The sequence below is a fragment of the Pseudomyrmex gracilis genome, unplaced genomic scaffold, assembly GCF_002006095.1.
Source record: "Pseudomyrmex gracilis isolate BER0280 unplaced genomic scaffold, ASM200609v1 scaffold_407, whole genome shotgun sequence".
Lineage (NCBI taxonomy): Eukaryota > Metazoa > Arthropoda > Insecta > Hymenoptera > Formicidae > Pseudomyrmex > Pseudomyrmex gracilis.
Window position 1 is genome coordinate 37,972 of NW_018020991.1, and position 13,783 is coordinate 51,754.

Consider the following 13,783-nt stretch of genomic DNA (forward strand, 5'->3'; position numbering starts at 1 on the left):
CGCGCGCTCATTGGCTCACATTTATTAATTCATATTTTAATAACTATTGCACATTTTGCAAAATGGTAAATAACTTTTCTGTTCGGATTGACCCGATCTACCTACACACTTCGGCTGATTCGTTCGTTATGAGACACCCTGTATATGTATATGTATATATATACACGTATAATTTCCGCACAACACCTAGCGAACGGCTCTCATGACCGAATTTATTATATTTATTAGTTTGGAAACACTTCGGAGCCTTAATAGATTCTTTAATTGTTTATAGTATCAGTTTAATTGAAATTAATCCTGTTGATGCAACATCAATATTATTGCGCTATACATAGATAGATAGTTGCTTTAAGAATCTAGACATTAAATTTAATCGCACACGCAATTGAATGAACTATTTATTTTTGTGACAGCCCGTGACGTCAACTTCAATTGAAGCAACTCCATTTTTTTTTTTCTGTGTAGAAAATCCGTTTTCTTCTTTTCTCAACGGAAGAAATTTTTTCAATTCCGTTTCAACCATTTTTGCTTTAACATTTTATCTGTAAAATAAAATTAAATCTTTCCGCAAGTATATCAAGTTTATAAAGTTTTTTTTTCTACTAGTCTTGATCTTTGTGCTACGGTTTCTCGAGAGTAAAAAAATGATTTAGAAGACGCGCGGTTTTCGATCGGGCAATGTCACAGACGATTATCCGTTATCCAGATGAAGTCGGACGGAATATAATTTTTTCGTCGAAGAAGTGACCGCTGACGCTGTGGTTCTCAGCTGTAAAGAGGCTGGGTCGCTGCAACTCTTCTTTTTAATTTCAAATTGAGAACCCGGAAGGTCGGCGCGGTTGCTTCAGCAAGAAAAAAACCTGTCCGTATCACGCGGAACGACCTGCACATATCCACGTATCATCACAAGCCCGCGTGTACCTGTGTGCGCGTCGATCTTCTTCGCTCCTTCCCGCCTTCTCTCGCGTTCCGACGACGACGACGACGACGACGACGACGACGCCGCCGCCGTCTTCTTCTCAGAATCGGCTACGGAATATTATCCGCCCGGGTTGCGCGCACGGTTGCATTCTCTCTCGCGGTCTCGGTACAGGTCGCGCAGGAAGTCCTTTCTTCCAGATTTTGCATATCCTTTCAACTTCGACATATGCCGCTCTCAATTTCCAAGCCGGCTTCTCGAAACAAGTCACGCAATGTCTCGTGTGTCTTCGTCTTCTTTTCTCAACTTTCAGATTTTTCTTCCGATATCGTATATCAGCTCACGAATTGCGATGTATTCCGAATAGAAGTTTAATACCAGATATCTCAATACCAATCAAATAGATTTTAACGAACTATTTTAGTTTGGTGGAGATCATAAATCATCTCTCCGCGCGCCTCCTTATACACCTTAGTTCGGTCATATATTTTTATACTTCAAAAGTATTTTGAACAATATTCATCTTAGGGATGAGCATATGATATCGATAATATCGACAATATGGATATAATTCTTTTGATATTTGATATTTTAATATCGATATTCTGTTATTGATAATATCAAAAAGATATCGATAATTTTATTTGATATTGTCAATATTAATAATTATTGAATATATATAATATATATATTCAATAATTTCCGATCAAACAATGCGATATTCAATATCATTTGATAGATATCGATAATTTTATTTGATATTGTCAATATTAATAATTTTTTATTGAATATATATATTATATATATTCAATAATTCCGATCAAACAATGCGATATTCAATATCAAATAAAATTATCGATAATCTTTTTGATATTATCAATAGCAGAATATCGATACTAAAATATCAAATATCAAAAGAATTATATCCATATTGTCGATATATCGATATCATATGCTCATCCCTAATTCATCTATAAGCTATCTATAAGAAAAAATTCAGGTGCGTCGAAATTCGGATCGCGTTTTTTTTTGTTTTTTTTTTTTAATCTTCTCGAAGGTTTCTTCGAAGCGTGACCCAAAGAAGAATCCACAATGATCTCGCACTATCGAAAAAGTTATTCCTTCGTCGCGGTTCGTCAAAGAGTCTCGATCAATTCCCAGAACGTACAAAACGTCTTGATACCAACAACACGCCGAGAGATCTTGCGGGTATTCCGCGGCTCTTCCTCTTATTTCCTCGTCTTTCTCACGTTCTCCCTTCCTTCTTCTCTTCCTCGTCGACGTTGTGCCGCAACCTCCTCACCCCCTTTCCAATTCTCTTTCTTCTCATCTTCTCGTCTCTTTACTTATTTTTCCCGCTACATCTTCTTGTCGGTAAAGCGAGACTTAAAGTTTTATTCACACTGTGACAAATTGCGTAAAATCTCTAACGCAACATATATCAAAACATTCTTAAAAATATATCAAATAACAACATATATCAACAAAAACATTCTTTGACTCGCGTTGTAAATTATTCAAACATTAGAATTATTTTCTTCTCGTTGTATTTCTCGATAATTGTATCGAGTTCTGCAAGATGTTCACACAGGCAGACAGCTTAAACTTTTACACATTGAACACCCACGAGTTCAAAGGTATGCACCGCTTTATGAAAATGCATTCCCATAAAGTGTTCTTTTTATTATTTTTTTAGAGTTATCACACTGTTCTAAATCAATTCTTCTGCGCTTTTAACAAAGCAAAAGTTGAAAAAAAATATATAATTTAAATTGTGATGATTGTAACGGCTATTGCGAACCAATGCAGGATGTATTGCGAAAATATTAGTAATAATGTAGACAATTTGTTGTAAAAATATTGTCTACATTATTACTAATATTTTCGCAATACATCCTGCATTGGTTCGCAATAGCCGTTACAATCATCACAATTTTGGAATAACCATTTCGAACCGGAGGTCATCCCTCAACACATCTTTATTATATAATTTAAAAAAAAAGTATACATATTATCACACGTGTACGGAAAATTTATATGAATAAAGAAAGACTGATGTAACAATGTCTTGACAATGTCTTGCATATTCTGCGATTTAAGAAAATATTAAAAAATTTACAAAAGTAAAAAAATTCGAGAAAAACAATATTAACACTAGATATACCAGCTATTTAAATATACCTATTAAAAAATACAAAAAATATATTTGTTACGAATATATATAAAGTAACATTAAGTTCATAAAATGTATTTTCTACTTATAGCTACAAAAGTCACAACATCATTTCGGAAAGCAAATACATACATGCAGTAGGAATTTTTAATTGAAATTGCACGACCAGTCAAAATGACTGGTCTGGTAAATCTAGTGTTAAAGCGATACATAATTGAACCGTTTATTTTGAAAGTGGTGTAAGTCCATTTTTCTTTTGTTTCGAGAAACTTATAGATTAACATATCTGTCAATTATGAATTACGAATTACGTGATATCTCTTTTTTTTTTTTCAAAAATGGACTTACACCCACTTTCAAAATAAACGGTCCATTTAATCTAATATCTACACGACGTAGCCGATTTTAATTGCAAAGTGATGACAAGAAGTGCAATTTTTTTTTGCGAGCTTTCTCGTAGATTTTCTCATTTTTTTTCCAGTTATCGATTATTATTAGATAGCGGATTATCAACAACCGCGTTCTATATTCATCGTCTCTTTCTGTTTTTGGTTCATGTTCGACGACGGTCAAATTCTTGATGTATGTTTCGAGCGGAGCCAGGGCACGGTTTACGCATTTAAATCTCACAGGGAACGGAGATCTCTCCTTCTCTTCACATCTACGAGTCGAGATCTCGTCCCCTCGTGCGCATTTTTCTCTCTTGCTTTCTCTCTCTCTCTCTCTCTCATTCTCTCTCCTCTCCTCTTTCTCTTTCTCGTTTCTGCTTCCCTTCTCCTGTTCCCTCTGGTTGGGGTCGTCGACGACCTTTTCCCCCATCCCTCGCCGCAGTATTCGTCGTTAGACCGCCGCTGCTGGATACCTTCGGCCAGTTTGATTTGAACCGCTCGAAGAGTCGGACGGCCGTGTGCGACACACTCTTTTCGAGCCCCCTCGAGCGCTGCCGCGTGGCTGTACCAAGCATCTTTTAAGATATTATATAGTGAGCGAGAAGAAAATGCTGCGCGCGTGAACCCGTACTAGAAAAGTACAAAATTCTTTGTTTTCTTTCTGTGTGTTACCGTCGCGCTATCATCCCGAGAAACAAATTGAACAACCGATCGACGATTTCAAGAGGGAAAGATACGGAAAGGAAAGATTTTTCGCAGCCTCTCCTTGCTTGCAGAGGTCGTCTCTTTCGTGAAAACCAATGTGACGCTAGAAAACGATTACGAAAGGAGAACGTAAACATGGCCGTGTAACAGAGAGAAGCCTCACACACACACACACACACACTCTTTTTCTCTCTCTCTCTCTCTTTCTCTCTCTCTCTCTTTCTCTGACTCAGGCGTCTCTCGCATTATTTAGGCGGTAACTTCGTCTGAAGACGGAGACGCCGGGACGCGATGAACCGCGCGCGTGCACCGCGTGTGAATGGCAGCGCTCGTCTTAAGTAAGAAAAGTGTTTGCGCGTCGTTCACGGGGGAGAGAGCGTTTTATTTTTTTATCGCAAGATCAACGTCGTCCGATAACACCCGCGCCTCTTTATCGATTCTCCCGCGTGTATCGCCGTGCGCTTGTTTATAATGGATATAGTATCGAACACATTGGATATTTTCACGGGGACCAATAGATTGCCGATCAGCAATGCGGAAGTCACGAGTTATCAGTCGTCCTTTTACTCACCACCGGCCACCGAGGCGTAAGTAGACCCCAATCGCTCGTTTTTCAGAGTGTTCTCCACTTTGAGATTTTTTAACGAAATTTTTCTTTCAAACGCGCTCAAACAAATATTTACCACTTCGTATGTACTTTTAATCTTTCAATATATCTTCTTGTTTGTTCATTTCTCTGCTTTTTTAATTTTTTAATTTTTCCTAAAATATAATAAAAATATTTCAAAATATATTCTTTACGTCAAATTAAATAACAACAGGTTTGCTGTATTTGGTCGAGAGATTTTTTTTATTGGTAATAATATGCGCGGATTTAATCTTTCAATATATCTTCTTGTTTGTTCATTTCTCTGCTTTTTTAATTTTTTAATTTTTCCTAAAATATAACAAAAATATTTCAAAATATATTCTTTACGTCAAATTAAATAACAACAGGTTTGCTGTATTTGGTCGAGAGATTTTTTTTTATTGGTAATAATAATATGCGCGCGGATGTAGAGAGTGGCGCAGCATTTAACACCGGAAGCTGCTGGAGCTTAATGTTTGATATCAAAGGATGCAGCGTTATCGCAAAGTAGATTGTGAAAAACCGCACGCGGCACATGAATTTGTTTCTCATTGGTACCATGTTCCATCGCCATGAATGCGTTAGTATTTATAAATACTTTTATATACTTGATGAGATTTGGGTTAAATACCTCGCGATAACAAGAAACGCAGGGCAGATAACGAGAGGTCATATTTAGTAACACGAATTTTAATGCATCTTTTCATTATATTGTATCTCAGCAAATATTTTCAATTACTTTTTGATCTTTTTATAATATAATACATATAAAAATTTTATACATATTTAATGTTGCATAATATCGTATTACTGAATAATTATTGTAGTTGCAGCGACTATGATTTTACTTGTCAAAATTTTCATTTTGTCAATTAGAAAAACATTTATAAGTAATAATGTCGTTTGAATAAAAAGAATTTATTTATAAACAAAATATTGTATTCAATAAAAAAATGTTTTTGAAATTCGCTTCTCACGCAATTCATAAGTCTATGATTAACATCTCTTAAATATATATATTGTGTTGATAATTGTTATTATGTAAAACACACACACACACACACAATTATTACAGTTCTACAATTATAATATTGAAATATCCTATGAATATTTAATGATATTACATACATTGTAACTTAAAAAAATGTTTTCGCAGTTTCTACAATTCTTCGAAATACCTGAATATGTTTTTTAACACATATAAATGCTTCTGATCGATTAATTCATTTCTTGCGAATTTCTTAACGAATTTTATTTTTAAAAAGACTGCGGTAAAAGTCATTTATTTTACCGCAATTTTTCTCAGTTTTTAAGATATTTATATTTAGTCACAGGTTGATCGTAACTTTTATTAAGAAATGTTCGATTACCACAGTTTTTGTAAACATTTTTTTTTATTATAAATGTTATTAATATACGACGAGAATTGCAGTGAAATGTTTTTGCTTCGCGATGTTCAGCACGAGCTCGAAAAGAGCTCTTTTTTTCTCGAAGAAAAGTTTGAAAAAAAAAATACAAATGGCGACTCACTAAAGTTTGTCTATTCGCAATAAGGTTGCGTTCTATTCGAAAAAGAACTTGAAAAATTGTTGATTGTATTTTCAATGCAAAGAGACAAGAAAAAAAATGTTTTTTTTTGGCGGTATAAAATTCGACAGGTAACTTTACATAGAAAAGAAAAAGGAAATTCTGACGAATCGAAACAGGCAGAGAGAGAGACAGCAAATCCAGACAAGTTTTTCATGGTAATGAACCCTCGTTCAGAGTTACGGCTATCGCGCGCTTTTCAAATGCTACACACAGTCGAGAGCGTGCTCTAGGACAAAAAGGAACGACGAGGCGACTATTTGTCTTTTTCCGGCCGGTCAATTCGCGATGAAACAAAAAGAGAGTGAGAGAGAGAGAAAGAGAGAGAGAGGAAGAAAGAGGGGAGAAGACTTAAGCTGGCAGCGGAGATTTAAACCCGGTTCTTAAGCTGATTCTGCTCGAAAGGAAGTTTTGCATTGCTTATTTTGTTTAATTTGTACCTTCTCCCGGCCCGATCCGCCGGTACGTCCTTCATCGTACATTCTTTCAATTCGCCTTCGCTCTCTGATGAGATACTATTACTACAAACCGCGCTACTACATTTCGCTTCTCGCGGTTTCTCTTTCATTCGCCAAAGAAATTCGTCAGTTCAATAAATTTGTACACGTCCGCTTATGAATTGTCCGGACGGCTACTATAATACATCTTTATTAAAGATCTGATATATAAAATTATCTTTGACGATAAAAAAACTTTTCCCGTCATCAATGTAGTTTGTTTTGTGTTTTGTGATTTATTTATAAAAACTGTAAAGAAAAAACAATTTTGTCTTTTATTTACGTAAAGACGTAGTTTCACGTATTATAGGAGGAGACGCGCATCTCATTCGGTTCAAGGCTTAAATTAAAGGTTCAAAAACTCGTGCGAACAAATTACTTGGCCAACAACAGCCGTTAATAACTTGACGTTCCAGCGTTTTTTTTTTTTTTTTTACAACTTTGTCAAGATCTCAGAAAAAGATTTCGTTAAATTTACAACCGAGTAAAAAAAAATATTCGGGGAGGTCATTTGTTATTAGCATAGGCCACCGTAAAAACAACGTGTGTGGAAGGATTGTCGACTTCGCAAATACACGGGAAGGACGCATGAATGGTCGCGGGGCGGAGAGTGGGATCGAGACGTGTAGTGTTTCTGAGGATCTGCTCGATCCTTCGCCTATAGATTTGCACGTGGATGGAATTAAAGCTGTTGCTATGGGACGGGAATATATGTGGTATCATTGATAGTCTTTATATTTATGATAATGAATCTAGGGGCTTCTCTCTTTCTGGAATTAAAAACCGCTCGATCAGCGATTTACGTAATCGCGTTGAGCATAAAAATAAATTTCTTCGAACGACTCTCCTGTTTTTCTGTGTTTTTGTGTTTAATTATTTCACCGAAAAAATTTATATTCTCGTAAGTAAAAGATTTTATACTTCTAAAAATCTTGTTAAAGATTTTAGATGATATTCTTCTGAAATTAAGAATATATTCTTAATTTAAGAATATAGTCTTTTTCGATAGTGAGATATATATGTTTTTCTATAGAGGCTTTTTATATTCTAATCAGTATATATTCTTATCAATATTACTATTTACAGGATTTTCCTCTTAAAATAAGAAACTCTTCTTGGCGCCTATTTTAGTATAAAATATACTTAAAGTAAGTGGGATATATCCTCAAAACAAGAATACAATTTTTTCGGTGTTCATATATAGTCGCGCGATAAAAATTGTTTCTTTTGAAAAATTACAAAAAAAAAAAAAACTAAATAGAATTCTCGCCAATCGCACGTTCAATTTAATTTTCACGCGCAGCAGAGGGTATCCGTATAAATAGATCAAGTATTATTGTACTGTCTTACATTGCGTGTGGTCTTTTCATCACGGAGGTCTCATCCTCCGGCGACGCTCTTTACGCGAGAATAAAGATACATCCGTGAGAGATCCCGGAGAGTTCCTTGTCATTAAAATTGAAGTCGATACACGAAGAGACACATTCTTTTAAGAAAGAATAACGCGCAATACGTGCGCCAATCTCGGACGTTGCGATTAAATTTCTCAACTTTTAGAATCAAACTTTTAAAGGCGAAACGAGTCGACGACGCGTTCTGGACACAGCTGCCGGTCGTTACCCTAAAACTGCACTGAATCGCGGCCGGTGTTTTATACGAGACGAGCCAGAAAAAGCCACCCCTAAAAAAATGTCAAATAACAAATTTCGAAGGGGGTTGTTGTGTTGTTGCCGACGAGATTTCGCGACCAGGCCCCTTGAGGAGAGAAAGAGAGAGAGAGAAAGAAAGAAAGAGAGACTTCTTTCAAGATAGGACGGACTCCGCGGCGGCCCTTTCGACTGCTCTTGCAGCCCGTTCTTCTTTTCTCTTCATTATTTTCGATATCGATTTAGGGGCACGACGATGCTCGATCGGCGGGTTACGAGAGCGAACTTGATTTTCAGCATCTGGCTTTGTACGGGAACGCGAACCGTGAATAATCTCGTCTAGCGACCGCGCCGGTATCACTTTTCGAAGATTAACAACGGGGCGTTTTATGCGCGTTCGTCATGCTCGGTGCGAATTAAGTCGTCAGAATATTCACAACACATAGAAGATAAAATTTATTCGTTTATGTTCGACGAAGAGATTTATATTGAACAATTAATTTTTACTACTTAACACACTGTGGTTTAATTTTAAATATAAAAGGAAGATCTTTTTTTATCTTTTATTTTTTTTATCTCTCATGCATTTCATCTCAAAACTCTATTACGGAAGAGATGAAAACTTGAATTTTATTTGCGGTCAGATATTTATTCGCGTTCCTCTTCCTTCTCATCGGAGACTACCGCCGCGTAACAACACACAAAAGACCGCGTTGTGTGTCTCGGACTGCGGAAGATGTAATCTAATCGGATCACAACACACACGCACATGGCGTAATGTGCGCGCGAGCGCGCAGATCATTTCGCGCCGATGTTAGAAAATTCCCACGGTGAAATTAAAGATTCACGAGTGAAAATACCCATCGCACTTGTCATGGGAACGAGCACCGGGTGGCTCGTCTGATGTACAATCGCTTCGGCAATGAGTATCAGAGGGTAAAGGCGTAGTGGTAAGGCACAAACACCACCTCAACGAAGGAGAGGGATGAAGCGCGCTCGCGCGCGCTTACGTTGCCGAGGGGCTTCCCGCCTTTTTTTTTTTTTTTTTTCATCGCGTACGGCAGAGGGGTGATGAAATTTCCCTTCGTCTCACAGACGCGCTCGGCTCACTTGTGCGCGCTTGTGTGTTGGTGAACGCGATGGGGTAGATGTGTCCCAGTGAATGACCGCGATTAATACACATTGTTACGTGTATCTATGAAAAGTTAGACATATTTAGCGCGCGTACAATAAAACTGAATTATGTATATGTACAATAAAAACTGAATTAAGTTGTTAAATAAAAAATATAAACAAAAGATATTGTGAACTAGTATTTTACATTCTAATATATTAATATGGAATATATTATATCTGTTTAAAAAAAAAAATATATATATATATATGTATATATATATATATATGTATACACACATACGTATGTATGTGTATACCTGAATATATTATCGCATATAATAGTCACGAAGATAAATTTTCTCTTGGTCATTTACTAACAACCGGTTTTTTTTTTTTTATTAATACATTTAATTTGGTCGTCTCTAACCGGCCACTCTCTAAGAGGACCTCGACAATAAATATAGATAACTTTTGTTAACTACAAAAAATACGTAAAACATTATTTATTAAATATTTAATTTCCGATATATATCGAACGCGTGAAAGCGCTTACAGTATCGACTTATAAACCTATATTTTTTGCGCAGCTCTACAAAAGAGAGAGAGAGAGAGAGAGAGAGTGAAAGAACGGGAAGAGAGAAAGAAAGAGAGAAGAACGCGATTATTGGCGATGTACGTACGTACACATGTACATTCGCGCCGCGCTGCTGTATGAGTCACACGGTCACGATGCAACATACAGATATATACGTATGTGTCTTCACATGTGCATGCGTCATGTGAGAGCGGGTGCGCATGCTCGAGAGCGCGTTCTATTATGGGGAAGTTTGATGGAGCGAGTGCGAGGGCATCGAGGCAGGTGGTAGCCAGATGTCTTTCGGTAAAGACTTCCACCCCGATGTCGCTGGCTTGTGCCCGTATGTGCGCGGTACGGTCGCGTGTGTACAAGTACACGTGTAAGTAGAGACGCGTATGTGCTTTACCTATATAGTACCCACCACTTTACCCACTACACCCCATGCTCTCTTGCGTGTCTGAACCGGCGCATAAATTCATCCTGGAAAGAATCCTATATATCTCTCTTGGACCCTTGGCCTCTCCAGCCGTGTGATGATCCTTCACGGATAGCGACCTCATTTTAAAATGTTATGTTTATGTACCCGAACGTCCCGGAATCCTCGTTTCGCGGGAATCTTTTTCTCCAACGATCGGAATATGGATCCGAATACTTCAGTGGAAAAGTGCCGTCTGATATCGCGTAACACGTTGATTATTCGATTTTGCAGCTCGTCTCTAGGCGCAAATAATTCGATTGTTGAAAGCGATCGTCTTATTTAGTGATAATTAAAAAAAAAAAAAAGTTAGGTTTTACTGCTCGTATCGGCCTTTTAATTAAGTTGAAAAAAAAAGTTATTTTAAACATTGACACCAGTCTCTCGATCCGAAATTTCTTGATCTCGCTTTTCTTTTCAACAGTTTTGGTGAAAAAGTATTCACAGAATTCGAACAGCTCCGAACAGGTTCTTCTATGATGTCAATAACCTGATATTTATTCAAACGCGCCAGACTCGCCCATTTTACGGTAGTGAAAGAAGAGCAGGCGGGGGGAGGGGGGGAAGTTGAATAGAAAGAAAGTTTGATTTCTTGAAATTTTTCTATACGATCATGTGTGAGATTTCACAGTGAATCTCCGAACGATAGAAAGATATCGCGTGTTACAGCTGTTTATATTTTGAAGACAGAATTAATGTTGTTAATTGTTATCAACCGTTGTTAATTATTACCAACGTATTCTGTAATTAGCAATAACTTATGACTTGTGTCTCTTCTTTCGTCAAGGAGATAATTTTACAGAGTGTTATCTGTTGATAAGGTTGAAGAAACGATATTTGCTCCGACTTGGTATTAGAATTTGTGTACACTTCGCTTTCTCTCTCTCTCTCTCTCTCTTTCTCTCTTTCTTTCTCTGTCTCTCTGTTTTTTTTGCTTTTCAATTCTAATCATGCTAACGAGACGAGTTTTCTCTCGCTTCTTTTATTTTTCTCTTGACGCAATTGATCTTTATACTGGTCGCTGAAAAAGATACTGTTTTATTTCCAACAAAAAATAAACAACTGAAATATAATTAATTCACCCCTTTCGCTACTACGACAACTATGATCGTTCGTCACGAAATGTTGTTCACATATTACAGGTGACTTTAGTCGTTTGATATATTCTCGCTTAGTGAAATAGAATATATGCATTTGACGATGTAACAACGACTTTAAATACACATGCGTGTATTGTTTATGGCATATCATTTGGTTTTCTATTCTTCTTTTGTTTTTATTACTATAACCTAACCTGATGATAATCGTTATATTAGCGCGATAAATATTTATATTTATGGAACGAAGTCCCGTTCGGCAACAGCGTATTGACGGCCAGTTCCGTCGTTAGGGTTCCTCGAAAAAGTTAAGAATAATTTTTAAATACCAAATAATAACAGTGAAAATATTATTGAGATTTTCCTGCTTAATTGCATATTAATTTTGCATATTAAATTTACTTATCGCGTAAACGAAAGTAAACAGAAGAGAAATTAATTAAAAATTTAATTAAAATAATGTTCTCTGCGTATATATATATATATATATATATATATATATATATATATATATATATATATATATANATATCTATATATATATATATATATAAATGACGCGGAATTTAAATGGTAAAAATAATTGCGCTTTTGAATAATCGCATTCGGGTGTGTATGACGACTTGTGTCATCGGACGTTCTATGACGCCGACGTTTTGGGGATGGGAGACGGAGGGGCACGCGTCGTCACGAGCACCGTATATCTTGAGCTGATCGCGGAGTGAGAGGGTGGGACTTGCTGGGGCAGCAGCTGACACCCCGGCTATGTATGAACGAGCGTTCGCTTGGATCTCTATAAGTATACACCTGGTCTCCCGGACACTGGAAATTGACGAAAGGATCAATTGTGTTGCGGGCGTCGCACGCGACCAAAGCGATGGCGGGATCTCTATTTGCGCTGACCCAATATTTTGCCCTTGTTGTACGCAAGAATATATATACATATAACGGTGCGCGATACGTTTTGAAGCGGCGGCGTCTCGAACAGTCTGCCAGATAAATGCTACGGCGATATCACTATATTCGCGATAGCGAGACACTCTCAAAAAAAAAAAAAAAAAAAAAAAAAAAGACTCATTCGTGAAATGCAAAGAAAACGATAAGACGATTAAAAAGACACGATAAAATAAAAAAACTTTTTTTCACCATTAATTGCTAAGTTTTTCTTTATGTTGAGTTGTTTTCTGAAGCTTCATCTCGGTGATGGCATATGATGAAAAATAAGTATTAGAGATTGTACGAAGTAGTAACGATATGTAATGTTCCGTTAGAGAGTTTTAGGATTAGAATTTTTATTTAGACTCGGATAAAGAATTGAGTGAGAATCTACGAAGACGTGTTATCACCGCGACGATTTTGGCTCGTCCAAGTTTGTTAAGTTGCTGACTTGCCTTGCGAGTCTCTTCTCACACACGCGCTCGAGGGAAAGCGCTTTGCGCGATGACCTTATTGTTGCGTGACGCGCAACAGGCGGAAGCAAGGAAGTAAAGAAAGAAGGAAGAAGTAAGCTAAGGGCGCCCGGTGTAAAATACGAACGGAAGAAACTCGGCACGAAAAAAGAGGGGAAAGTTCGGAACTTTGGCAGATGTCCATATATATATATATATACACCTTTGGCACGCACGGCCGTGACTTCCTCTCCGGTTCTCACGAAAAGTCACAAATCGTCTATATTGTCTTTAATGTTTAGCGGCGTTCCGTGTTTCGCAATTCTCGTTTTCCCACACCTATTTGCCGCGAAAGGTTTACTTTCGCCGAACGTTTGCCGAGTCAATAAGCGGAAATGTGTTGTAGAAAAACTACGCGTGTGAAATTTATTTTATAATATTTTTTAACACTCAATCGACTATCGTCTATCTAAAAATAAATGTTTTGCTAATACCGATTATTATCGATCGGAAGCTTATTAAGGGTTGAAATAGTTAGGTTAGGTTAGGTTACACCGAAAAAATTATATTCTCGTAAGTAGATTTT

The 13,783-nt window shown here is 36.9% G+C and overlaps 1 protein-coding gene across 3 annotated transcripts in view; it reads left to right on the forward strand.

Annotated features, from left to right (window-relative positions):
- LOC109860540 (myb protein) overlaps positions 1-13,783 on the forward strand; it is a 33,257-nt gene that overhangs the window by 4,586 nt on the left and 14,888 nt on the right. For 2 of the 3 annotated variants that reach the window (XM_020439690.1, XM_020439692.1), the window contains exon 1: positions 3,958-4,773. The exons of the other annotated variant lie outside the window; for it this stretch is intronic. In XM_020439690.1, the coding sequence (XP_020295279.1) occupies positions 4,658-4,773 (116 nt within the window). In that variant the 5' untranslated portion in view covers positions 3,958-4,657. Of the gene's footprint in view, positions 1-3,957; positions 4,774-13,783 lie in introns of those variants that run through there. 3 annotated transcript variants of the gene reach the window in all.